We start from the raw sequence: 27,689 nt of genomic DNA on the forward strand, positions 1-27,689 counted from the left end.
GTTATGGATATTACTAATGGAGTAATTAAGAGTAGAATTAAAAGGTATGAGTTATGGAGATGATTTTTTAAAATAAAATAATTCAAAGAAATGAGATAAAAAGTCAAAAAAAAAAAAGAGAAGAGAAAAAGGACAAATACTTTTCTTGGCCATAGAGATGTGCCACATCACATTGTTTATTTCTAGCTTTATAATATATATAAATATAGATTTTTCTAGGCCTCTTTTAGTCTTTTGTCTTATAACTTGGACTAAATTAACCACTTTATATATATACTAGTCTTGGGAAGCTCGGGCTCAAGATTAAGGCAGAAAATTCCACAATAGTTTAACATTTTTTTGCGCGGATTGCCCTTCTTTTGGGTTGATCTTTAAATTTTGCCCCTCAAATTGGTGGTCTTTAAGTTTTGCCCTTCGCTTGAAAAGGTGGCCGAAAATACTGAGGTTCTGGGTTCGAACCCCCGCTCAGGCCTAAAAATAAAAATAATTTCACAAGATAAGGCTTTGAGAAAAGTCTGTCTTATGCGGCATAGATTGCCTTAAGGCATAACTAAAAGTTTGTCTTATAAGGCAACCTTTACTGGATCCGGCATAACTTTAGTTATGTCTTAAGACAACCTATGCTGTCTCTGGCAGAGGTTGCCTTAAGGCATAATTAGGCCTTAAGACATAACTAAAAGTCTGCCTTATAAGGCAGCCTCTGCCGGATCCGGCAGAACTTTAGCTATGCCTTAAGGCAATTTATGCCGCATAAGGTATACTTTTCCAAACGCCTTGCCTTGCGATTTTTTATTTATTTGTATGCCTGAGCTGGGGTTCGAACCTAGAATCTCATGGTATTCTTGGCGAAGGGCAAGAATTAAAGACTAGCAATTTGAGGGGCAAATATTAAAGACCACCCTGAATAAGGGGCATTCCTACGAATTTTAAATTAGAAAAGAGATAATTTGATACATGGTAAGCAAATATAGTTGGATGTATTTAAAAAAAAAAAAATTAAAAAAACTGACTATATGAGTAGTCGACCATTTAGTTTTGCTTTTCTTCACAATGGTTCAGAAAAAATTATACTCTCTCTGTTCCTATTTAAGTGTCTTAGTTTGACTGTGCGCGAGGTTTAAAAAATAAAATAAAACTTTTGAATTTGTGGTCTTAATCTTGACATGTAGAATTTTGAAATTGAAAAACTTATTAAATATAGAAAGATGGATTCATTTTGGGACAAGCTACAAAAAAAAAAAAAAAAACTTAAATTAGGACGAAGAGTATATTATTTCAGCTAAGATTTCGATTTATAGAATGCTCCTTTTATTTCTTCATACAAATTCTTGTTTTATTTTCTTAAAAAGATCTCACATCACCGTGAAAGTAGATGTTTAGTTAAACTAAAAATGGTTTAAGAGTTAGAAAAGATAAATAACAAAATTAAACTTCAAAGGTTACGAAATTGTAAAAAAGTTAGAAGTTATTAAAAATAAATGCAAGGGATTACGGAGCTGCCCACTTGGTAGGCGCAGTCACTTCCCTTTACCTTTTACTTTCCTCCACCCCTAACTTCATTAAGCTGAATAAAATGTAAAGTTCGTTTTATTTTATTTTCAGAGATCTTAATATAATAATTCTTGAAAAGATTTGACACCGTAATATACTTCAGTGCAAAATCTACTTAAAAAAAGAGGACTTGTGGTTTACATATGCGCATTTAGTAAAAACCATGTTTTATGAACTATCTGGTTCAAGAAAAAAGTATCAAACTATAAATTCTACATTTATTCTTTTATTGAGGAATTAGTGAACTTAATTATAAATAAGACAATTTAAGAAATTGACACTTTATATGAGTCCGGAACCAAAATGACCCAAAAAAAACACTGCGAACCAAAATACCCCAAGAAAAAAAATTAGTACTAAAGTACCTTTATACTGCGTTATTCTGTTTTTTTTTAAAAAAAAAAAAAAATTTCACACTTTTCTGTACTTTGGCCATTAATTAATCATGCTTCGAGGTTCCGGAACTTCAATATTATACAAAATCCTACTTATTTTTGTGTGATTAATAAGGTAGGCTCAATACATCAAGGATATGCAAAACTTCTGGTCGACGTTTTAGTAGTTGAAAAGTGCTCGAAGTCCATTTTTGTTTGCAGACTTGTTGTCATTAGCTTAAATTTTTTTATTTTTAGGGTTTAGATTTAAGTGTGTTATTTTTTAATGCGTAACTTTATTTCGAATATGTTGCGATCTTTTTAAAATAATATTTATCATTAAGAAATAGATACACAAAATGTACTTAATATTTACTAAAACATGCACCATGCACCCAACCAAGGCGTGGTTGAAAAGTGCTCGATTATTAGTGATGTTTGATGTGGCATGAACTTAAGTAGTTATATAAATTGATAAGATAAAATTATCAAATAATGAGTATAGGGAGAAAAAATAGTTGTAAATTGGTGAAACTTTAAACGGTCATAACTTTGCACTCGGACGTCCGGTTTACGCAATTTTTTTATTATTTATTTTGCGTATTTTTGCGAGATCTAGCCACTCCAACGCCCCAAGGCTGTTTGGTCGGCCCAGTTTTTAGAAAAATGTCCTTTATCCCATTCAATTTGAATTTTGCCCCAAATTGGTGCACAATTTTCATTCATCTTTAGTAAAAATCTAGTGATAAAAAATATATTTGAAGATGGTAATCCCATGGTAGTGATGTTTTGAATGTCAATTTCAAGGTTCGAAATTTAATTTATGAAAACAAGTTAGATGGCATTAGTGAACTTTATAAATAATAAAAATTGTCTTCATTGTCACTTTCACAAACTTGGCTTGGTGGTTTAGCCATCTCTTTTTTATCCCAACCACCAGGGATCAAACCTAGGAGGGTGCATGTTTTAATAAATATTAAGTATATTTTTTGTGTGTCTATTTCTTAATGATAAATCTTATTTTAAAAAGATCGCAACATATTCGAAATAAAGTTACGCATTAAAAAATAACACACTTAAGGAACAACTTAGTGTTTTTTTCCCTAAAAAGATCGCAACATCTTATTTTAATAAAGAAAAAAAATTGTAACACTTAGTGTTTTTTTTCACACTTTGACCAATGATTAGTCGTGTGTCGAGACTCCGAAATGTCAATGTTTTATATAGAACTTGATATTTTTTCTGCGTACTATAATGTAGGCTCAATACATCAAGGATATGCAAACGTTCGGATCGTCGTTTTAGGGGTTGAAAAGGTACCCGAAGTAAGTTTTGTTTGAAAACTTTAGGTTTAAGTGTTTTATTTTTTAAGGTTTTGATTTAAGCGTGTTATTTTTTAATCAAGACATAACTTTATTTTGAATATAAATCTAATTCAATTAAATAAAAACATATTTAAAAAATATAGGGAGAAAAGCTAGTTGTAAGGTGGTCAAACTTTAAAAGAACACCTGTTATCCCATTCAATTTCAATTTTCCCCCAAATTGGCGTTAAATTTTCAGTTTTCTTTACTTATAATATGATGATATGCAATAGATTTCAACGTTAAAATCTCGGAGTAATGTAGCTGTGAATGTCAATTTCACTTTTGTGGTTTCAATTTTAGAAAATAAAGCTGACTAATTTTCTCGACATATAAAGTTGACTAAAATGACCTTACAAAAATAGAAAACTTAAACCTTAAGTTTGCAAACAGAACTTACTTCGGGCACCTTTTCAACCCCTAAAACAACGATCCGAATGTCTATGTATCCTTGATGTATTGAGCTTATATTATTGTACGCAGAAAAAAAATCAGGTTCTATATAAAATATTGACGTTTCGGAGTCTTGACACACGACTAATCATTGGTCAAAGTATGGAAAAAAACACTAAGTTTTGCAAAAAAAAAAAAAAAAAAGTTAACCAATTTTTTTTTTTACTAGTCGCTACAACGCAGTATTTTACTGCGTTATACCAAAAAAAAAAATCTTTAACGCAATATTTCTTGCGTTAAAGGACTTAACCGCATTGTTATGATTAAGTCCTTTAACGCCACGGTTAAGTCCTTTAACGCAGTAAAATACTGCATTAAAGGTAGTTTTGTATGAGTTTTTTGTGGTGTATTTTGGTCGGTTGTCTTTTTTATGGGGTTATTTTGGTTCCGGACTCCACTTTATACTGATGTTAGTAAATCCTAATTCTAATTAAATCATATATATCTAAAATATGAAAAGTAGCTACTTTTCTTAATTTAAACTTTCTTTTTCTTTCAAAAAATGCATGTGAGAAAATAACATTTCCCCCTTCTTTCCTTGAAGTCTAAGTTGATTATTAATTTGTAAACTTTACGTTAATAATATTATAACTCTGCTATCAGTCCCAAGAAAATTAGGATCAACTAAATTTAAATATTTAAATCATGTCTCAATACAACAACGTACCTAAAAAATTTATTTGTTCTCGCTTTTATTTTATGTTAAAATACCATACCTAAATTTATATTTTCAAAATAAAAGATAAGATCAAGAGAAATTTAATTATAATCTTAGAATTTATAAAGTGAAAATATCATTTAAAGACTTCTCTCTCAATACCAAATGAAGTCTTCAAAGTTATTTGTATTATATAGTTTGTCTTTGTGGATAGTTATTTCTTTTAGATGACATCATCACCATTCACAACTTTTTAAGCATTTTAAAAAGTCTTAAACTTTTTTATATTTATCAAATTGAAAGTGGCAACTTAAGTAGTAATAAAGGAATAAAATAGGGCTAAATATATGACACAAAAAAAAGTCACGGTACATACTTCACTTGCAAAAAGTTGAACTAAGGGGCCATGTAATTACCAAAAAGGTTTGGAAGTATCTTGATTTGGATGGAACATACTTTGATATGTCATGCAATAAATAGCAAGTACAAGGGCAAATTTGAAAGAACTCTTCTTTTGATTAGCAAGATGCTCAACTAAATAGTTAAGATGCAACTAAGGACTACAAAATTCATTAGATTGCCCCTTATTATATATAGTAATATAATATTAATTATGATTTGGATGGAACATACTTTGGTATATTTTTATCTAAGATTTTTAAAATATTACTAATGACTTAAATATTTTGAATTATCAATTATTATGACTTAAATTTTATTTCAAAAAAAAAAAAACTTAAAGATTACATGTTCGAATTTATAGTTAAAATTAAATTGTCTCATTCTCGTAAGTTCAATGTACGTAAAAATTGACGAGGAGTGCTATAGTTACTATTTTAAGTCATTATTGATAAATCTTAGATAAAAATAACATGTCTAAATTATTAATGATCAAGAAGCATAAAGAAATTAAATTAGACGAAAAAGTCAGACAAAATTGTAACACCTTGTTACTCTCTTCCTGTTGAACATAGGAGTATGCATCCACGAGAAGGAAAGGAAATTTTGCCAAGAGCGTGAACACTAATCTAATTATATTCTCCCTTTATTCGTGAGAAGCTAGATGCAAAGAAACTCCCACATCTGATTCTGTATTAGCTAGAGATGGAATTCAAAAATTGGTTCAAATAAAATCTCCTCAAATCATGCTTATTAATTAGCACAATCAATAGAATCAACACGAGAAAGGCTTAATTCTAATCACTTGATATCGCTTATATAAATCTTTCACTTCTACCCTCTTCTATTTGTTGAGCAACGTGGAATACCCACAGAAATATTCACTTTTAATTATTGGGGATAAAAGAGGGAGAGAAATAAGGATACCGAAATTTTTACGCGGACAACCCGTCTATTTACTAAGGAAAAAAATCACGACCTAAGAGGAGCAAAATAATATAACTATAGTGAGATTATATATATACTTTGCGTTCGAGTATCACATATTCTCGAGGCTAACGCACTAAAAAAACACCCTCTTTTGAAATATCCTCACTACAAAGCCTCTCAAACCTTTTTATTTTTCTTCACCATATGTACTTTTCTACGTGGATTGGATGCTTACAAATGAAGAAGAAGCACCCATGTATAGGAGGGTGAAAACCCTTATTAGTATTAATGTTATCAATGACATATCAAGAAGCAGAAAATTCAAACATGATCTCTTAAATTTTTTTTATTTTTTGAGAAAATATTTGCGAACCAGATATATATTTTAATGCTAGATTGGGTTGGTTTCAACACCTATCCCTATCGTGGTTCTTATATATTTTGTTGGATGTCATTATTTCCAATCTTATCTAACGTTGTACGACATGTCTAACTTAATATTCATATTTCTACGACATACTTCTTGTGGATATGTTGAACCTTAGTGGTCAACCCCTCAATACCAATTATTTTACTTCCAACTTTACCCTTAAATACTAGCTTTACACTAATTATCACTACACCGTATTTTATCTACGCCATAAGAGTATGATATTTTTTTTTTAACGTACATGTAAATAAATTATCATGTCCACGTTTGTTTGTTGTGATTGTGAGACCAGTGTTGCTCACAGCTTTTCTATACATCCACGTTATGTTGCATGCATAACTCAACACATGATTAAAAATGGAAGACTAAATCGTCATTAAGGAAATCATCAACACTTGGGACGTAGAGTGGAGATATTTTTCGGAAACCTAGCAAGGGTGAAGGAAATAGTGATTCTATCTTAACCAATGCATGCCCTTGCAATTAACGCGATGCTCTTTTTAAAAGATTGAAAAAGGAAACCACATACTACCACAGAACCTCAAAAACTATCACGAAAGGAAAATCGTTTGTCCAAAACTACTAATACATATAAGCATCCTTGCAGTATGTATTAATAAGAAGAGTACAGGAGCCCCATGAAACAAAAGAACTGCACATACGAAAGTTACATTTACTCCCATCTCTTCTCACTGGTGACTAGTCTCTGCAAAATAGACCAGAACAGTCATCACGATCGGTGTCTCCTTGGTTGGCATCAATTTTGATGAATGATATATCGCTCGTCCCATATTCTGCAGGAGCATGTCCGTTTCTTGTTCTTCCATTCAGCTCCGCATGTGTAACAAAACTCGTGACCACATCTGGGGAAAAAATATTTGAGGTACTCACTCTCAAACTTAGCTCTTACAACATCAAATGAAGTTCAGCCACAAAACTTACTTGATAAGGGAAGGAAGTTCAAACCATGTAACTTTTCAATGACAATAAGATTGTATTCAATTCTCCTGTTAAACTTCGTAAAATCATGAATTACAGCGTATACCCAACTCACACCACCCCACTGCCCAAATAAAGGAAAGAAAAAGGCAAGAATATTTATAGAACAAATATTGTAAAGTTACCAGTTTCAAAAAGAACAAATATTGTCAGCAAAGAAACAACAAAATTTGCTCAAAGAGACAATAGATGTGAGTGTCATAGAATCACCTTCTACCACAAATGAAACAAAAAGATTCCAATTCCCTTAGACTCGGTTAGAGACACCTAGATTAATTTATTTCATGGAATAAAATAAACAGTTGCAACAAACTTCAAAACAACCCAAGGAAAAAAGGATCACCTAATTACCTCGGCATTTAATGTCTAAGAGATCTTTAGTTTCTGGTCTATAGGTGGGATTCAGTCCTAAAACCTTACCCTGCTACTTTCGACCTCATTTAGCAATACTTAAGGATTCTCATAATTATACGGTTTCTGGTATTGCGAGGGACTCATATTGTCTGGATGACCAACTGATATATTTCCTATTTGTACTTTTCTCTGTCCAAGTTCGTTTACAAGCTGCACGATTCTTCACAATTAAGAAGTAGAGTACAAGTCCTCAACATTGGAAGACAGAGACCCATGCATCACATACACTTTAGGCAAAGATCAAAGGCTTTGGAAGAACTAAAGCATAGCGAAAGGATGCTCCATCATCTAAAGGGACAAAGCATTTTCTTTTTTGAGATGATAACAACTAAAGGGACAAATTATTCAGGTCCTCTTTGTCACCTTTTCGGTCTGAATGAGGAGTTACTTCATAAGTCTCCATTGATACTTCCAGATCTTCTTCTTTTTTAACAACAGTGGTGTTTGGATCAATTTGCGAGACATCCACTAATTCGTTGGGTACCTACTGCCTCTCACCAACACACAGATGGGAAGAATTCACCTAGAGGTTTTCGTTTCTGATAACTCTAGTGTCCATGTTCCATTCCAACTTCATTTCCAGCTCTGGTGCAAACACTTGGATGCATGATGCTTTCCACATACCTTTAGACCAATACGTATTTAAGGCCTTTCTAAAATACAATAGCACAAAGATTATACAGCTGAAAGATGCTAGTCATGCAAGTTGAGTGTCTGTTAAGTTTTCCGCTCTCTTTTCCTTTTTAGTAGTTGAAATAATTACACATTTCTAACACATACCACCATTACCAGTATCATGTTCTTTCCCCGATATCATTCCTATAACTTGACCAGAATAAATTTACTTTCCCAATCTTCCCTCAAGACACTGAAAGGCTGCCACTTTAAAAGGTTTACCTTCCAGCACATCCAGCAACCAATAAAAATGCTCATTGCAAATCAAATTATAACCCTCTTTTACAAAATGGGTCGAGTCGACAACCTTCCAATCCAAAAATGAATCTACAGAAATACAGAGCACAGGGATCAAATGAAGCCTCTACCTTAGTCCCCCAAATATTTAAGGCCCCAAAAAAATAACGGTAATTTTTTTAAAATAACTCAAATAGTATATTTATATTCCTTTTTTATTCTAATTTTTCCTTCTCTATGTAACACTCATTTCTCTTTCATGTTTTTGATGATTTTACCTTCGAATTTCAACTCGATGTTTCTAAATTAGCTACTTAATTTTGTCATGTTTGATTCATGCACCAGCAATCAAGTGCAGTTATGCGTCATCTTTTTTTAACTGAGAAATCACCGAAAGCAAGTGATGCAAAGTTAGAAAATCGGTGGGCCCATTTTTCTACCTTTCTACCTTATAACCATGTTTTTGCCCACGGCAGAATTCAGAACTTGCGTGCTCTTACCACTAGACCAAAAATGTAGCGGTTCTTTTGTGTCTCATTATAAATTAATATGAATTTTATGAAATAAGTTTAAGGCCTTTTTAATATATTTTGGCTTTAGGCCACTAACATCATTGAGCCGCCCCGACAGAGCAAGCTGGTCACTCACAACAAACAAGTGCGCCAACATAATTGAGGTGGTCCGTCTCTCATAGCAGAGGATACAGGAAGGATTTTGGCAAACGATCCGGTTTCTTTGTCAAAATAAAACTGATTTGCAGCATGATAAGCTAACTGTACTGTCAACTTAAAAAGTTATCCCTGTTTAGTGCACCTCCTTAAAACAGATGCTCTTTCTGTTCTCCATTGGCAATAGTTAAAATCACCTAATAAAGAAATGAGAAGAACTTCCAAAATGTTGAAAAGTTCTGTCATGAAAAGCATATTGTATCTAGCTTGTAACTCCAGCCATCTGAACAGATGCAACAACTTCACCCAAAATTATGAAAAGTCAGAACAGAGTAATGGAGCAAAAACTTCCAACGAAAGAATTGCTATACTTTTTCCTCCTCCTTTATTTTTGGTAAACATATGGTCCTTTGTTTTCCAGTCAGACTTCATGATTTTCAGTAGGGATCTCATTGGTATCTTCAATATATGATGTTTTGGTTCGACTAATCAGCTTAATAGCAAATACAAGCCACACGTTTTATGTGGCTTGTGACAACCTGGTACTTATTTAAGCTACAAAGAACAATATTCTTATCTTCAGCTTATAGTTTATTGGCTTAGAGCAGCACCAATCAGTCAAGCAGGCAATTCTTAAAACGTTGTCGGAAAATTACCAATTAAGTCAAACAAGCTTAATCATTGTACTTAGGACACAAAAACATGTATCTTCTGAGGACGTTCCCACCAATCACTAACAGTACCTAAACCTAAAGATCAAAGGAAAAAAGAAAGCAGTGTATGCTACAAATTACCTTATTTCAATAACTACTTTTATATTTTCCCTTTCAAGAGAAAACACAAGAGAATGAACTATAGTCATGCTTGTAACATTTTAAGTTCTTGTGAATCACTTCCTGTTACCTAATTGAGTTAGTATAACTCCAACACCAACATGTGCAACAAGAATGTAAGAAGGAAGAAGAAGCAAAGGACCTGCAGTAAATATGATAGCAACCTTCCGCAAGGGACACCATATGGCTGCACTTTACACATTGACGCCAACGACTCTGTGTAGCAAGAGACTTGAGCTTTGGGTCGTCTAAGCACTTGTAAGAGTTCAATCTTCTATAGGCAAGGCAAGTCATGCTTTGATGCCAAGGAACTTTGCAATTGATACAGAAAATAAGGCAACATTACGTGCACGTTACGGCCCCACCTTGGGCAGAAATTTGGACCTCTGCTTTTGACATCAATGTAGAGCACTCGGGATTTGCGCAGTAAATCTTTGCCGTGATAGGAATGGTAGTTTCCTTCACACGTTCACTCATCAAATCATATAGCTTGGGTGTCAAAAACTTTTTGCAGTTATCTATTTTCAACTTGGACTTGCATCCATCATGAGGGCATTATAGTAGCATTCCTTGAAGGAGCTTAGCTTCCACATGTTTATTCATACAGGAAATGCAATAACAATGCAGGCAACCATTAATTAGAAACATATGATCTATATCAATATCCTGCAGACAAATAGCACAACTCTTGGTGATGCTCTTTCTCTTTCGAGTAATTTTTAATGGTTGCTTAACCTGGGAGACTATGGCATCAGTAGCACGTTTATTTGCAAAGTTGACGGTGTTCGGTGTCAAAAGAAATGGTATACAATCCACAAATTTTCTTAAAAGAGAAGTTGCCTGTTCAACCAGTGCAACAATGTTTCCCTCCCCTGGATGCAATTTGCCTCTAACCTGCAAAAACATACATCAATCGTAATGAGGCGGGATTTATACATAATACAATATTAATAAATTCTATGAAACAGTTTGCCTCAACCTTGTGCATGAAGAACTCTCCAGTTAGTGCGCGATAGAGAGAGTGGGTGTATACACTATAAATCCAAGATAAAAACCATACACTATACCCTACTCTATCCTAAGATAAAAATTGACAGACCCAAAAACATATCATAAGTACTTTTAAAGAATCTACTTTAGGCAACTAAGTTATTCTCAATTAGCTCAACAACTCCTCATTAGTTCCTCTTCATAACTAGAAAGAGACATATTAAGAATTTTAAGGATGAATGATTTTTCTTGTTGCCAAAAACCACTCTGAGCTAGCGTTTGGCCATAGATTCCCGAAAAAAAATTGAAAAACTTGATTTGGGTTAAGTTTTTCAAGTTTTGAAAATGTATTTGGCCATAGTTTTCAAAACATATTTCACTTTTTGTTTTGGAAAACATGAAACATTACTTATACTCATATTTCTAAAAACTATCAAGAATACCCAACCATACAAAACATACATAGTCGCTAATCCCAAATTATGCAGAACATGATATTTTAATAACAACTGCTAATAACACGCTTACTAGCTACTACAATTCAAATTACAATACAAAGATCCATCTGTGCAAGAAAAAAAAACAACGATAGTAACTAGTTATTCTTTAATATAATCTTCCCACATTGTACGAACAATCTTTTCACGACGAGCATGGTAGATACGGCTTTAATGGAAGAACATGGTAGATAGAATTAGTTGGGTCATAAATAGATGGGTTCTTTTTACAAAATACAAATATTTGGGGTAGTTTTTAAAAGTTTTGAAAAGGCCAAAACATAGATCTTGGCCCAAAAACAGGTTTGAGCCAGAATTTGAGATTTGAAGATTTGTTTTCAAAATCTGTCAAAATTTTATGGCCAAACATGACACTGATTTATTCACTAAATTTTCACTGGGTCACTGCATCTACTAATACCTGATTAATTATATTCTTATGACAAAATACTATAAAATCACAACTAAACTGTTCTAGAAATGTCCAGGATCAGAATATTTAATTTGTTACAGGTGATAAACATTACTCTCTCCATTCCAAATAAATGAATTTTGGGGTGTGATTAAGAAATCTAATTAATGGGCATTAATTAAAGGGACATTTTAACTAAATTACCCTATGTGTTTTCCCAAACCACTCTTAAAAGTTGAAATGGTAAGTGTTGGGATTTGGAAAAACTATTAAAAAGAAGGTAGCTTTGGAAAAATTTAATTAATAACCTCTGGCACCTTGAAAAATTCACTTATTTTGGACAAAAGAAAAAGTCTTAAAAATTCATTTATTTTGAAATGGAGAGAATTTTACTTGTCATGTATTGATTTGTAAGACGCTTATTAAGGAGCCAAAATTTTCATATCTTTTCATCTTATACAATGTGTTGGAAAAATGAATCGGAAAATCTCTTCATAATTCCAAAGTTTTGGAAAAAGAAATTGGAAAATCTGACTTATTAATATACTAAGGGTGGTAAATTATCTATTAATTTTCTAAATTGGACAATTAAAAATGGGTAACTATTTTTAATAGACACGACAAATAAAAATGGATGGATTATTAATAGTATTACATATGGTAGGTGGAGAGGACTCACATATTTTTTACGATCCAAAAAGATAATAACCCACATCAATACCAGACTTGTAGAAACATGAAGCCCTTCAAGCAGTGCTCTCCGTAGTGCAATTTCATTAGTCAATAGTGGAGCACTTTCAACCAAACCCTTACACTTTTTCAGTATCTCAATTTTCTTCATTTTCACAATCGTGGATTTGCTGCTTGTATTTGGACAATTCCTTTGGGATGACTTCCTCATTGTAAAAAGTGAGTCTTGAACTTGAAGTGCATTTTCTTTTGGGAGGGAGCTGTACATAGCTTCTTCCATTTGGAGTTGATAGGCGAAGAGGAGATCGTATTTCACGGCGTTGCTCGTCCTTAACTTCCATTATTTCTGGGAAGAGCTTTTTAACCACTGATAAACCGCTATGGACTCTTCACCTTCTGCTTTGTTTTTCAACTCTGGAGTTTATGCTATGCATGCAGTGGCGGATCGGATCAACCTACTATCCTTTTGTATTTGTTCACGTATTCAAAAATTAATATATGCATATAAATATAAAAAAATTATTTTATATATATAATGTAATATTTTTGTGGAGGGTGTTACAACACCATGTACATCCGCCCCTGTCTGTATGAGGAAGAGTGTGAAAGAATTCTCAGTGTCCTCTTCTCACTCTAGGGAAGTGTGGCCACAGGCCCATAACAAGTTTTTTCTCGAATCTGGATCAAAATTTTAATTATTAGGTGACAGGACACATTTATTTCTCACTCTAGGGAAGTGTGGCGACAGGCCCATAACAAGTTTTTTCTCGGAATCTGGAATCAAATTTTAATTATTAGGTGACAGGACACATTTATTTAGAATAAGGCTAATTAAGTGGAGATAAATTATAGAGGCACCAAAATAAGTCCCAAATTTAAAAAAATATATTTTCGTCCAAGAATTTAAAAAATTAAAAAAAATTATTATAAATCATTTTGCCTCCATGGTATTTCTCGTCTCTTTCATATTCTCGCTTTTTCCTTCAAATGAAGCTCCCAAATCAGCTCTTCTCCTCTCTTTCGATCTTAACCCTAGTATAGCAGAGCTTTTCTTCTCCTTTTCTCCTTCCGTTCCTTCTTAGCAGAGCTTTTCTTCTCCTTTTCTCCTTCCGTTCCTTCTTTCTCAGATGTCATTGTTAAACCCATTGAAGCTTTTGAAAATAAATTTCGACTTGGGTGTTTATTCCTGGGTTTTACGGCTTGGGAATTACTCTTTGGTTATAGTTTGGTCTGGTAAGTTTTAATTCGTGATCTGGTAAGCTTTAATTCGTGTTCTTCAAAATTTATAATTTTTGGTAATTTGCGTGTAGTATAGACCAATTTAAGTTTATTATGAAGGGTAAAAAGATAGCAGCTGGTGATTTCGATGGTAACTGGGTTTGTATTAAAACCGTCTGGAAGTGGAATTCTCCACAAAACATCCAACCTGTTGAATTGGATGATTACTACACCTATGATGATTTATTGAGGAGCGTGATTCTGTCTGGTAATATAGACCCCGTGTCGACAGAAATGTCCATTATCTATGTAAGTGATGCTTCTAAAAAGTTGTTTTGTTGACTGCTGTGGCACAAGATCTGGAGAATCATGTTTTCCCAGTGGCCTGTTATGTGGTTAACTCGAAGTGTGATGCCTCTTGGAATTTCTTTTTCCAACAGTTGCTTGACATTGTGCCTAACAGCTTAGATTTGGGCATAATATTTGATAGGCACCATAGCATTAAGAAGGCAATACGAGATGTTTACACTAATGCTCACCACGGTGTTTGCACAAGGCATCTTTGTGAGAGAATGTGTGGGAGGTTCCATAACGGATCCTTCGAGAAATTCTTTTACAAAGAAGCAAAAGCATATACCTCGGAGGTGTTCTATAATCACCTTAGTGAAATTCAGCGCGGTGCATCGGATGTAGCTGCTTGCCTTAGGGATGAAGTTGGGTTTGATAAATATAGTAGGGCATTTGTCCCGAGGAATAGATTTGAAGTGCTGACATCAAACATTGTCGAATCATTCAACTCAATGTTTCTAGTAGAGAGAGAGTTCCCCATAACTGCCATTTTCAACGCCATTAATACGAGGTTTGCTACCAAATTCAATGAAAGGCGTACCTTAGCAAAGAATCTCCTCTTATTAAACAACCGTGTCATGCCTCGTGCCGAAACAAGGATAAGGAAGAGAATTGAAGCGAGCAAAAAGGTAGTTTTCATTGGGGTAAATGAAAACGAGTATACCGCGTGCGGACACGGCGACCATGCAACTGTCAACCTGTCGACTATGTCATGTTCTTATAGAGTTTTCGACGTGGACAAGATCTCATGCCCACATGCCATAACAGATCTGAGTAAGAGGTATCCATATACATTTGGAGACTCCGTTTATAACCACTCTTCTGCATATTACTTCTTCGCAGATGCATACTACAAAGCATATAAAGGTGACATTGTCCAAATTCCTCATGAAAGTAAGTGGATGATTCCGTCATATATGCAGGGCGCACAAGTTCCCCACCAAAATATGTTCGTAAACTGGGTCGAAAGAGTAATAAGCGTAAAAAGGGTGTCTTGGAGGGAGAATGTAGTCATACCAAGAAACCAGCCAAGAGAAGAAATAAATGCTCCCTATGCAAATAACCTGGACACAAGAGGACCACTTGTAATCTGAATTCGTCACAAGTTGAGCAGAATTAGTCACAAATTGAGCAGAATTCTTCTTAAGTTGAGCAGTGAATTTGTCGTTGGTCTATTGATCTATTGCCCTTTTGTTTGATGTGGCTGCAATAAAATGTATTCTTATTGTTGGTCTATTGGTCTATTTCCCTTGTGTCTTCTATGGATGCAGTGAATGCATTTATATTGCCCTTTTGTTTTTGATATGGCTGCAGTATATGTATAAATGTTATTGGTCTCTTTATAACTGTTGTTGGTCTATGTTAAACGTTGTCATTTTGTCTTCGCTTTTAACAAATGCATTCGGTCTAGACATAAAATAACCTGACAATTGATTATAGAAGGAAATGCAGTCAAAAGGAGCCACAAACGACCCATTTGGTAATTAAAGATGACACTAAACACAATAGCATCCTCTTCATCTTTTCTTTCCCTACTTTAGTTGTCTTCAATTGTTTTTTTGCCTGATCCCTCTCCATTTCAGCTGCCTTTAATTCCTTCTTTACCTGAGTCCTCTCAGTCTGAGCTTCCCTCATTTGATCTTTAAACCAATCCCTCAATACTTCCGCTTCCAAGAAGAGGCTTCTAACTCTTCCAATGATTCTTCAGCTTTGTGGAGCTTGTACATTAAATTAAATTTCTCCTCCCGAATGATTAATGGGGTATCATCATCGACCCATTTAAAATAACCGCAACCACCATCTTCTTTCTGCACAAATAAAAAAAAATAGTAGTGTATCAAGTTAAATCAGACATAAGCAAATTAAATATTAACTTTTCCCTTCACACAGACATAAAACTCTCTTCCAGGATTTTGTGGTATCTTTGAAATCTTAATGGGAGCTAAATCACCACGCTTGCATATTCCCTTTTGTGTGCCATACGAATTAGACAACGACTTCTATGACATTTTAGTAATTAATGAATCGACGCTTTTAATAATCTTCCCTTGCGTTATAACAAAATGTCGGTTTTTTACTCTTTGGTAGAAAGCCTGGGGATGAGGGTATTTATAATGGAAATATTACCGTTATTTGAACGTTGGGTTTGAAAAAAGTTACCATTGGAGTTATAAGCGAGTTCTGAACGTTTTGTTTATAATTCATCTACAACATATTAGTAGAGTGTCCAATGTAACACATGTTTTTTCAACCGAAAAACATTTATTAAATAAGAATTGAACTAATTTTTTAATGTAAAACTTATATTTTGACTAAACAATATGTTGTCATCATTGAATTAGTGAAACAACATTATAATGATCTAAACAATGACACTAATTGATTAATGTTAATAATATGCTAGTGAAAGTCTTTGGTTGTGATGATCATGTCACAACTTGAAATTGATGACATAACTAAATGTGAACATCATATATGTTTTCATTGATATTGGTGTTTAAATTATATATATGACGTTATATATTTATCAAGTGCTCATTTAAATTCCAACCAATATAAGTTTCAAGAATAAATTTATCAATTTTAAAATTAATTCATCAATGTGCATATTTTCCCCATTGTTCAACAACGTTTAGTAGAAGATACAACTCGGTCTACTGTCTATGTGTGGCAGTTATCAGTGCATATTTTCCCATTTTCCATTAATATTGGTTTTTATATTAATATGACATTATATATTTGTTAAGAGCCCATTTAAGTGCCCACAAATATTAGTTTCAAGAATTAATTCATCAATTTTAACGTGCATAATTTTCCCATTAATATTGGTGTTATTTCTTATTTTCCCCATTTTCAATAACGTCTAGTAGAAGACAAAATTAGGTCTAGTGTCTGTGTGGAACTCTTAAGTTATCAGTGCATATTTTTCCCATTGTTCAACGTCTAGTAGAATAGACAATTAGGTTTAGTGTCTATGTGTGGCAGATAGCAGTGCAATTTTTCCCATTTTTCCATTAATATTGGTGTTGTTAGTTATTTCTTATTTTTCACATTTTTCAACAACGCTTAGTAGAAGATAAAATTAGGTCTAGTGTCTATGTTTGACAATTATCAGTTATTTCTTATTTTCCCCATTTTCAATAACGTCTAATAGAAGACACAATTACGTCTAGTGTCTATGGGTGGAATTATTAAGTTATCAGTGCATATTTTTCCCATTGTTCAACAACGTCTAGTAGAATAGACAATTAGGTCTAGTGTCTATGTGTGCGAGTATAACAAGCAATTTTTTCCATTTTCCCATTAATATTGATGTTATTAGGTATTTCTTATTTTTCACACTTTTCAACAACGCTTAGTAGAAGATAAAATTAGGTCTAGTGTCTATGTTTGACAGTTATATCGTTATTTTTTATTTTCCCCATTTTCAATAACGTCTAGTAGAAGACACAATTAGGTCTAGTGTCTATGGGTGGAACTATTACGTTATCAGTACATGAAATAGACTAGAAAGAAGTGAATACCGATAAAGGCAAGAAGCAGCCTTAATATTTACATAGGGTGATTTACATGGCATGTCAAACAAAACAACAAAAATAGCACCCTAAACACAAAAACAACAACAAAACAAAAACTACAACTATTGGGGGTTATGGGGGGGGGGGGGGGGGGGAGGTTGAAGTGAATATGGGGTGAAGCTTCAGGAATGTGGAAGAGAAGGGGGGGGGTTGTAGTCTTTGAGCACCTCTCCCCGATCAGCGAGGAGTTCAGTGAGATTCCTATTTGTTCTCCTACGATGCCGCTCGTTCTACTCCTCTCGTGGTGAAATCAAGGTGACAGACAAACCACACGTCCTCCTGAAGCCGATGCACAAGCCTAAACAGCGTGGTAATGCTCCCGCTGACAACGAGTACTTCCCACAACGTTCTACTAACCCGAGGATCAAGGGCTTCGTAAGGCTGTTGGGGGGGGGGGGGAGGGGGAGGTCATGATGGCCATTTGGAAGGTCATTTGGGTTGTTGTTGAAGTTGGTCATTTTTAAGACTATAGGAGGTTTTTGAAGAGTTTTGGAAATCTGAATTTTTATGAAGAAGGATTGAAGATGGAGGGATTGATATATAGAGATTAAAAATGAGTGTCTTTTCCACTTCTCATCAAAGCATTAATTGTAAAACCCTCTTTTCCTTGTTTAATGGTTGAAACGCCACATTGGGAAGGGATCATATAGGTGTAATCATTAGATTTATGGCAGAAAATATATAGCCAAAATCAGATGTTACCACTATATGCGTGTATAACAATTAATTCATAGACCAGTTGTGCGCGATTGCCAATGTATTTTCAAAGTTTAAAATTTATCATGTCTACACTTAATTTATATCCATTTGTGAAATTACATTGAGTAAACATGTTGTTGTTTATCTAAAAGTTAATTGACAATAATGCAACAACAAAGTTAATATTTGGCGCAGCTATTAAAGTCATCCATTAAATCATGTACAAACAAAGATAATATTACAAATTGTCCTAATAGTACAAATCAATTTATAATTGGCGCAACTGATTAATTTGAACATGTACAACTGATTCTAAAAGTTAATTGACAGTAATGTAACAACAAAGGTAATATTTGGCGCAGCAATTAAAGTCATCCATTAAATCATATACAAACAAAGATAATATTACGAATTGTCCTAATAGTACAAATTGTCCTCAACTAAATCAGATGCATGATGCATTTTTTAAACTGAACAATTGATTTCTCAATTGTTGCAAGTCTATCTAGAACAGTATTCGACCCTCGACCACACTCTTTGCAAAACCCACTACTAGAAGTCATAAGCTTCTGCTCTACTACACGTTGTTGGCGAGGCTCTCCTGGCCTACTGATCCATGTCGCATTCGCAATCTCGTCCCTCAATGCATCTATTTCCTCATCCACCTCCTCCGCATCATAAGACACAAGATCTCTTATGTGGTCCTTCTCCATCTCACCAACAGTTGGGTAAAGAAAAGGATGCACCCCCTTAAGTTCAACAAATCAACAAGATCAGTTCATAAAATGAGTAGTTTATAATGTACCAATATTGACATTCTCATAGACTTAAGTTCAAATTGTTACCTCTTTAGCAGGTTTTTTTTTTTTTTTTGAATGCATCAAGTAGTTTATAATGTAACAATATTGACATTCTAATAGACTTAAGTTCAAATTGTTACCTCTTCAGCAGGTATTTTCTTTTTGAATGCATCAAGAAGTTTATAATGTAACAATATAGACATTCTAATAGACTTAAGTTCAAATTGTTACCTCTTCAGCAGGTATTTTCGTTTTAAATGCATCAAGTAGTTTATAATGTAACAATATAGGCATTCTAATAGACTTAAGTTCAAAGTGTTACCTCTTCAGTAGGTATTTTCTTTTTGAATGGATTAAGTTCTTTTTGGCGTGAAGTGCGCTATATCAGCATCCTTGGAGTTGGAAGTAGAACAACCCCTGATTTGGCACAATTATGTCCAACAAAGGGGTTACTTCATATGTCATGCCTGTAATGGAATTCAACACATAATAGGGTCAACCGAATACCAATGGTCTATAATAAAATGATATTGGTATGGATAACTTACCATCAATGCCTAGGGGAACCCGAAAAGATAGTAAGTTAGGCTTGTAGTGGGTCGTTTATGAATTGTTTAAATAATTTCAACATGTCCACCTTGTTCGTCAATTAATCTAGTGTCAAATCAAAGCATATCTTTCCCCAAGGATATTTGTTAAAGCGCGGCAAAGAATCAACCAAGTTTATCCATTTCGTCTCAACTGTTTTAGACTTGTCGTGTGCCAATAAAATGCAGTGAACAAACCACAGCAATCACACCTTAAGCTTGTGCAATCACTATACCAAAATAGACATTTAGTGGCATTTACTTAGCAACAATAACTTTATTACCACTAATCATATTCTTAGAGTCAATTATTAGTGGCAATTAAATTTTTGCTGCTAAAAAAAATACTTGCAATTAATAAAAGTGAGCGCATAAAAAGATATACGTTGAAAGTCAATTATGATTTTACCTTTCTTTCTTTTTCATCTCCCACACCGGTCTAACTTCTCCGGCGGCATAGCTACGTTCCGGCGGTCCTCTTCATCAGAAAGTTTCTTACGACTATCTCTTAAGTACATAATCATCAGAGATATTAGGGTTAAAGTCTCTTTATCTCTTCATTATTTTGTCTACTTTACTCTGCTTTTTAGTCTAATTTGAAAACCTAATTGACCGTACAAATTGCTTTATTTGAACAGGAGAGAAAGCTGAGAAATGAAGTTCTACACTCGAAGCAGGTACTATGCGATTATCCATATGTATAATTCAAATTTTGATTTTTCAATTCAATTGATTTGAAAAACGAGTGAAATCAGTGATTTTTTCGTAATGATTTTAGGTTGAAGTACTGAATTGGATGTCTCAACAAGTCACAGTGAGTCAGATCTGTCATTTTCGATTTGCTTTGTATGTAGAATTGCTTGAACAATTTCATTTGAAATCGACCTTTTTTTAATTCACTTTTGAAATAATTAATTTCATTATTGTGGACCTTATGCAGATTGAGATTATTGTTGACGGCAATTCGATATTGTATTAACAGAGTTCTATTAGCTTTCTCGGAGTCCAGTAATTTAATTGGAAAAAATTGGTCCTATTATTAAATCTGATTTCACCTGGGATTTCATATGTTTCCTGTTGAATATCATGTGAATTATGTTGCTTCATTGATTTTGATTGTTAAATTTGATAGTCAAAAAAGTGTTCAGAAGTATCAAAGTTCCTCTGTTATGTCTAGAAAAGGCTTGTCAATGACAATAGAGAATCAATACTCCTGTGAGTTATTTAATCTATTTTCCTCCTGATTGCTCTACTAGAATCTGCAAGTTATTATCGATGCATTTGTTGGGGTTTATATTCTCATAGTTTGAGATTAGTTCGTACAATTTCTTGGCATGGCATCTGAGCACAATTAGGTAGATTACCAAGTTCGGGTGATTGTTTTGAAGATTCATATATATTACTAGTTACAATCATGGTCTGGTAGGTAGAATTTTTAGGAACCATAGCATATCTTGATGTCCCCTCCTTGTAGTTCTTATAATAGGCTTGAATAACCTTTTGTTCTCTCAAAATATTAGATTCTCAAAAAGAAGAAGAAGTGACATGCTTCAAATTTTCTTTTACTTTTAATTATATTGAATGCTTCAAGTAATGCTTTCTAAAGAATCAAACTAATTTGACTGAATATGAGAGCATCAAAAAGAAAAAAACAGAACGATCTAAGAATGATTTGGATATAGACTTTATCTTTTATCTTATGATGGATTAAGTGATATCAATGAGCTCACAAATTTTATCTATTTTGGGTTTCTGCAGTTGCAGCATTGGCGGCAGATCAGGTGAGGCCTAAGTTCTTATGTGATGTTTTGAGATTATACATTATGTCACTTAAACATTGTCTGACTTTAGTATCAGTGATACCTTCTGGTCTTTATGAACTTCTGGAGTATGTTTAAGAAGCATATGGCAACCTGCCAATTTACATTCATAAAAATGGTGCGCCCTCCAATCGCGTCCCGCTATTTTGATTGATGCATTGCACATAGTTTGTGATTTCGTACACCTATGTTTGGTCTACCAATGTTTGCCTTATTCAGTTCATATAAAGCAACTGTTATAGCTAAAGATGGCCCTGGTGCGCCCTCGCCAGTCTCGTCCCTCTATTTTGATTGATGCATTGCACATAGTTTGTGAGTTTGTACACCTATGTTTGCTTTACCAGTGTTTGCCTTATTCGGTTCATATAAAGCAACTGTTATAGCTAAAGATGGCCCTACAACCTGTACAACCTGGAAACCTCACCAACTAGGTACAATCAACTCAAAGCGAAGAATAACCTGTTTAAATTCATTTTCAAATATTGATCTTTGATGCTATCTTTTACTTTACACATTCTTATATGGTGTGGGATGTGGATCGGGGAGAAGGAGGTTGCAGAGATATTTTTCTTTCCCTTTCTCTGCAATATAAAGGTTCATCTCTTTTAAGAGAAGGCGGTGATTAATTATAAGGATGAAAACAAAAAAGAAGAACCCAAATTCTTTACCCATATTTGCATTTTAAGTTTTGTATCCCAGAATTTCTAATCTCTGAAATTTCTTCCTGCCTTTTCCATTTCCAATGGTGCCGATTATGCTCCAGCCTCTTACTGCCTAAATCATAGAGCAATTTTACTGCACCTTTTTGTATCAAACTAGAGCATCATATTTCTTTGTCTGGAAAAACAAACTCTGATAATGGTTGCTGATGTGTATTTGCAGATCTGATAAAACAGGACCACTCCTGGGAGAAGTGTTGAAAAAACTATTACAAGGACACAGGTATACAAGCTTAAATATAATTCGGAGAAACTTCCATTTGATTGTCCTGAAAGTGTGGGCTCACATGTTAACCAATTCTAAATGCAGGGATTTTACAATGCAAGCATAGTTATGTTATACTTTCTTCAAATTCCTGAAGTGAAAGTGTTAGAGATGCTTAGAATGATTTGCTTTGGCAGGTCAAAAGGCTTGGTGCATATGGGACACTAAATGACACATCAATAATAGAAAAATTCTTTCATTGTGTAGGCTTTGGAGTTCCTTCCCTTGGCTCTTAGTAAGACCATAGCTTAAAAATTCGAGTCCAACCTAAAAGATGATGTTCATAAGATTTTTTTTCTTCTTGATTGTTGGTAGCTTTGTTCAGTGTATTAGTAAGTCCATGTTGTTATTTGTAGCAATATTTGATTAATTTTGATATTTAGATGTTGGAGTAAATGGAGATCACTTTATTCTTTGTTGTATTCCAATAGTTGATGAATTTTGATGTAGCTTTTTAGTTGGCTGACAAAGTCTTAGAATTGACTTACGAGAGCTGGGGAGAAATTTTCGGTTGATCAGCTAGTTGAAGTTGATTCGGCCAAAAAGTGGAATTCTCAACCATGTCTGTCACGTGGCATGGTCAGTTTTCATTTAAACTTTGACGTTTTTAGAAAGAGCTATCTAGATATTAGCCTCATGTATAGGTCTAACATTCCTTTTCCTAAGAACAAGATGTACTTATTCTTGTCTTAATTTTCTGTAATTATCACACTGTTGTGACCATAATTCTCTGCAATGGTCTTAAATTTTCTGGTGCAGACATCTTCTATGGAGCTGTCAACTCTCGAAATAAAGAACGCAGAGAACCTTACAATCCCAAGTGTGCGAAATGATGTAAGTTTCTTGATGAAATTCGTGTTGTTATTGCATTGATGGTAATCGCAGTAGACTTAAAACCAACTCTGTATCAGCTGGAGGGTGAGGATATAATTGAATTAATTGCTGCTGGACGCAATTAGAGGTGTTAATACCATGGATGCTCCTGCAAGCGGTAGTGGTGGTGCTTCTGTTGCTCCTACCGCAGCTGAATCCATGAACGGTGAGAAGTTGGAGAAAAAGAGGAATCAGATGAGGATATGAGCTTCAGTCTTTTTGATTAGGGTGTGTTGCAAGAGCTTGTTTAGATGCTCAAAATTTCTTTGATTACACAAAGAAACATTTTGTTGTGTTTGATTTAGTAGATGAAATGTAGGAAAAATCAAACTGTGAGACTGAATTTTTTTATAAGAATGGAAACAAATCTTGTTCTCTTGGGAAGAAAAAATGTTATAAAATAGTGCTTGGTTAAATTCGTGGGTTAAGGTGAATCTATGGTCAACTTTAGCTTTCATAATAATAATTGCCTTTAAAACAGATTCCCTTGGCAGTTATTGCATTTTTAGTGGCAATAACAAAAGCCTCAAAACATGTGGATTTTAAGGTAGCTTTAGCGGCTATAGCTATTGCCACTACATAAATGCTGCTAAAAGTAATTATTTTTAGCGGCAATAATATGGGTCTTTACCAGCATTATGAATAAATGCTACTAGAGGCTTTAGCGACCTTGGATCCAATGGCATTTAATCAATTGCCGGTAAATGGTTTTGCGGCAATAAATATTGCCGCCAAAAGCAAAATCTATTGCCACTAAAGCCCTCTTTTGGTGTAGTGAATTTGGTCAATGATTTGTTTTCCAAGATTTTCACGAGCAAATCCTAGGTAACACTTGAACCAACTTTTTTAACTGTTTTAGAGAACTTGTCTTCTTTTGTATGGACCTTGAAACTCAACTCCTTTCCACTAGGGATGGCACCAATTTTCAACCCAGTGACCAATGCAAACTTCCTTAGCCCAAAACAACATAGCATATCCTCAATCAAAAACCACATCTCATGCTTTTTCTTTCAATTATTAATTTGCCTTAGAAGAAGCGAATGAACAAGCTTTCCACTAAATTTATCTCAATGTAAGGGCAAGTCCAAGAAATGGCCGAAACAAGTTTTACGAAACATATTTAGAAGTTTATGCTTTTGTAATTGAACTTTAAAGTCAAAACACGATTTCATAGAAGACCTTACTATGATATTGGTCAAATCGACGCCTTCCAAAATCCATGAAGTCAATCCAAGCCTTTCCAGCTTTTCTATGGCGATGGACTTGACCTTTTTAGGAACAGATAGACGATCACTATTGTCCTCCTCATCTTCCGGAACCTCGCATGCGCCCCATTCCTCTTCTCCAGCACCACAATTGGCTACTTCTTCTTCTTCAAATTCAAATTCATCAATTTCCTTGAGAATCTTATCAAGAGACGTCTCGTCTGCCTCTTCTTCATTTCGTCTATTAATCACCTCATCTGGTTATTCATCTCATCTATTGATGAACTCATTTGGTTCTTCATTTCGTCTATTATTTAACTCTTCTCGTTTTTTGGTCTATTATTTAACTTCTCTGCTTGTTTCTTTCATCTACGATTTAACTTCTTTTTTTGTTTCTTCTTTGAGGCTTCAACTTCACCTATGTCGGGATCTAGGTCAATGACCTCTGTTCTTAACCTTTTTCTAGATGAAGAAGGCTTGTAGTCAACTCTCCAAAGTAATCCGGAACGCCCTCTACTCGTCACCATGACTATTAACTCAAAAGAATCAACAAATAAGACATGCAAAACACAATGGAACTCAACAAATATGACACGCAAAACACAATGGAACTCAACAAAAAATCAGAATAAAAAGAAATTAGGGCTTCGTCATAACTGTAAAATTGGAATTAATAAATACTCAGAATCAACAAATTAGGGCTTCGCCATGACTGTAAACTCAGAACATCACATTAAAAATACCATTTTGAACTCAAAAGAAATCAAAATAGGAAAAAAATTAGGGGTTCTGTAACCTGCAACTGTTCTTAAGCTGAAATAATGAAATATTGGCTCTTGAAATAGCTTTTTTCGCTCCCAAAGCTACCTTCAAAGTTTTTGGAGATGGAGGTGTGGGAAATTGTGAAGCTCAACAATCGGTGGAGTTGGAGGAAAAAAGAATGAAGTAAGAGGGAAAGAAAAAAGGGACCCCGAAGTTTTTAAAAATATAAAAAGGCCTCCACGTGTTTGCTAATCAGGTCATTAGTAATTTCTGGATAAAAAAAAAAAAAAATGGGGGCCCTGCCACTTAGAAAAAGTTTTGGGGTCCTGCCACCTCAATCTTCCTAGTTTGTTAGTGAAAGAATTTCTCTTTTCTTTCAAGGGGAAAAAATGTTTCTTCGAGAACTTACTTTTTAAAAAGAAATCAAACAAAAAGTTTGAAAAATAGTTTCCTCTGAACAAAAGGCATCCTTAAGGTCAGTGGTGTACTTGCATTTTACATCAGTGGAGACAAATTTTAAAATGAGAAATAATAAATAAACAATATAACATCATATTAAACAATAACTTCATTAGAAATAATACCAAATACCTTTTTTTTATATAGGGCACCAAATAATTACTAAACAACTCATTATTCATCTAATTTTGTAAATTGTTCTTAATTAATTTCATTAGAGAGAAAGAAGGTAAAAGAAAAATAAACATAAAAGATAACCGCACAACAACTAACTAAGGAAGCAACAAGATCCTTCTTTATTATCTGAATTGTTTATTGTCGTATTAATGCACAAATGTGAATATGGACCAATTGGTTCAAGTTGAACTCGCATACTCATTTGAAAATTTAAGCGCCTAACCACTTGAGCTATGCGGTCCTTTATGGCAAAGGGTGTCACTTTACACAATATATCCTCTATGTTCCCTTTTGCCTTTTAGTTATATATACAGTCAAACCTTTCTATAACAGCATCATTGAGCCCGAAATTTTTGGCTGTTATAGAGAATTGTTGTTATACACCTATAAGGCTATAACAACATTTGTCATTGAAATAATAATTGGCTTTTATAGACAAAAAAGATGAATAAAATCAAATTTTTTATTTTTCAATGTTATAAAAATTAACAAAATTATTTAGATTTTAAATCTCAAAGATATGCATACTTCACTACTTAGACATTAAAGAAAGATAATACAATTTCAATAATTTCACAATTGAATGTATAAAGTTTTAAGCTCCAAGTCACACATTTTAAATCTACTTGAAAATTAAATTCTTTCAAGAATGATGGAAGAAATTTATAATTGTAGTTGGTTTCATAGGTTCCGTTTTAAAAGGATTAGGAATCAAAGATTTGTCTCTTTGCTTGCTTTAAAGAATAGGATTCATACTCCTAATTCACATTGTTTTCCTTTTTGAAAATTATTTATAAATAAAAGTAGAAAACAATGAATGTTTTAGATTTCAAAGATGTATTCATATGTAATATTCTATCATAAATATAGTACATTAAAGTATCAAATTTAATATTTGGTCAAAGTCTCTACACTTATTCCTCGTAATTACAGATATTCTATTTTTATAAAGATTGTTAATTATTATATTACCAAGAAAAGAAGATAGATGTTATATGGGGGGTAATTTTACAAAGAGTGTACTGTTATAAAGTTGGTTGTTGCTGTGCTGTTATAGAGAAGTAAAATATAACATAAAAAGTCGGTTCCGAAAAACTTAGCTACTATAGAGAGATGCTAGTATATGCAGATGTTGTTATAGAGAGGTCTGACTGTACGCATTTAGCAAAATTTTCCGACAAAGCAGTGTCACGTGACACCCGTCGGTCTAAGGTAGATGCGCCCCTGCTTAAGGTTGAACTCTTTGCATACAGTCAAACCTAGTTGTAGTGGCAATGTTTGTTTGAGAATTTCATTGCTACTATAGTGAGGTGGTGTTACATATGTATATTAGCATTTGACATTTAGATCTCATTTAAATGCTAAAAACAAAAGTACACAAAAAATTATTTTTATGTACCTTTTATGTTGTAAACAAAAACAGATAATTAAATTTTATGGAACATATACATTTAAAACTAATTAAAAAATTTAAAAATTTCAAGTTAGAGAGTAAGATTTTACAATTATAGGTTGTTTCGTAAATTTCAGTCTCTTCGTGACAATATAACGCTTGAATAGCCAAATATTTGTCCAAACTTTCAAAGAAAACGGTATTCAACAGCT

The 27,689-nt window shown here is 33.7% G+C and overlaps 1 protein-coding gene and 1 pseudogene across 26 annotated transcripts; one reads left to right on the top strand and one right to left on the bottom strand.

Annotated features, from left to right (window-relative positions):
* Nucleotides 1-6,625: 6,625 nt before the first annotated feature.
* On the bottom strand, nt 6,626-13,028 carry LOC132037798 (E3 ubiquitin-protein ligase RSL1-like; annotated as a pseudogene).
* A 6,776-nt stretch (nt 13,029-19,804) lies between these two features.
* Nucleotides 19,805-23,904, top strand: LOC132037799 (uncharacterized). 26 transcript variants are annotated; one of them, XM_059428420.1, is made up of 8 exons: nt 19,809-20,341; nt 20,425-20,481; nt 20,583-20,618; nt 21,563-21,585; nt 22,507-22,566; nt 23,100-23,187; nt 23,368-23,442; nt 23,520-23,904. In XM_059428420.1, the coding sequence occupies exons 1-8, from the start codon at nt 20,204-20,206 to the stop codon at nt 23,565-23,567; spliced, it is 525 nt and encodes a 174-aa protein (XP_059284403.1). In that variant the 5' UTR covers nt 19,809-20,203; the 3' UTR covers nt 23,568-23,904. The 26 variants fall into 26 exon arrangements, 5 of the variants coding, with proteins under 5 accessions (XP_059284403.1, XP_059284401.1, XP_059284404.1 ...); XM_059428418.1 differs by having other exon boundaries at nt 19,840-20,341; nt 23,597-23,904; XM_059428421.1 differs by having other exon boundaries at nt 19,844-20,341; nt 20,443-20,481; nt 23,597-23,904.
* Nucleotides 23,905-27,689: the final 3,785 nt, after the last annotated feature.

Source organism: Lycium ferocissimum, chromosome 11, assembly GCF_029784015.1.
Source record: "Lycium ferocissimum isolate CSIRO_LF1 chromosome 11, AGI_CSIRO_Lferr_CH_V1, whole genome shotgun sequence".
Lineage (NCBI taxonomy): Eukaryota > Viridiplantae > Streptophyta > Magnoliopsida > Solanales > Solanaceae > Lycium > Lycium ferocissimum.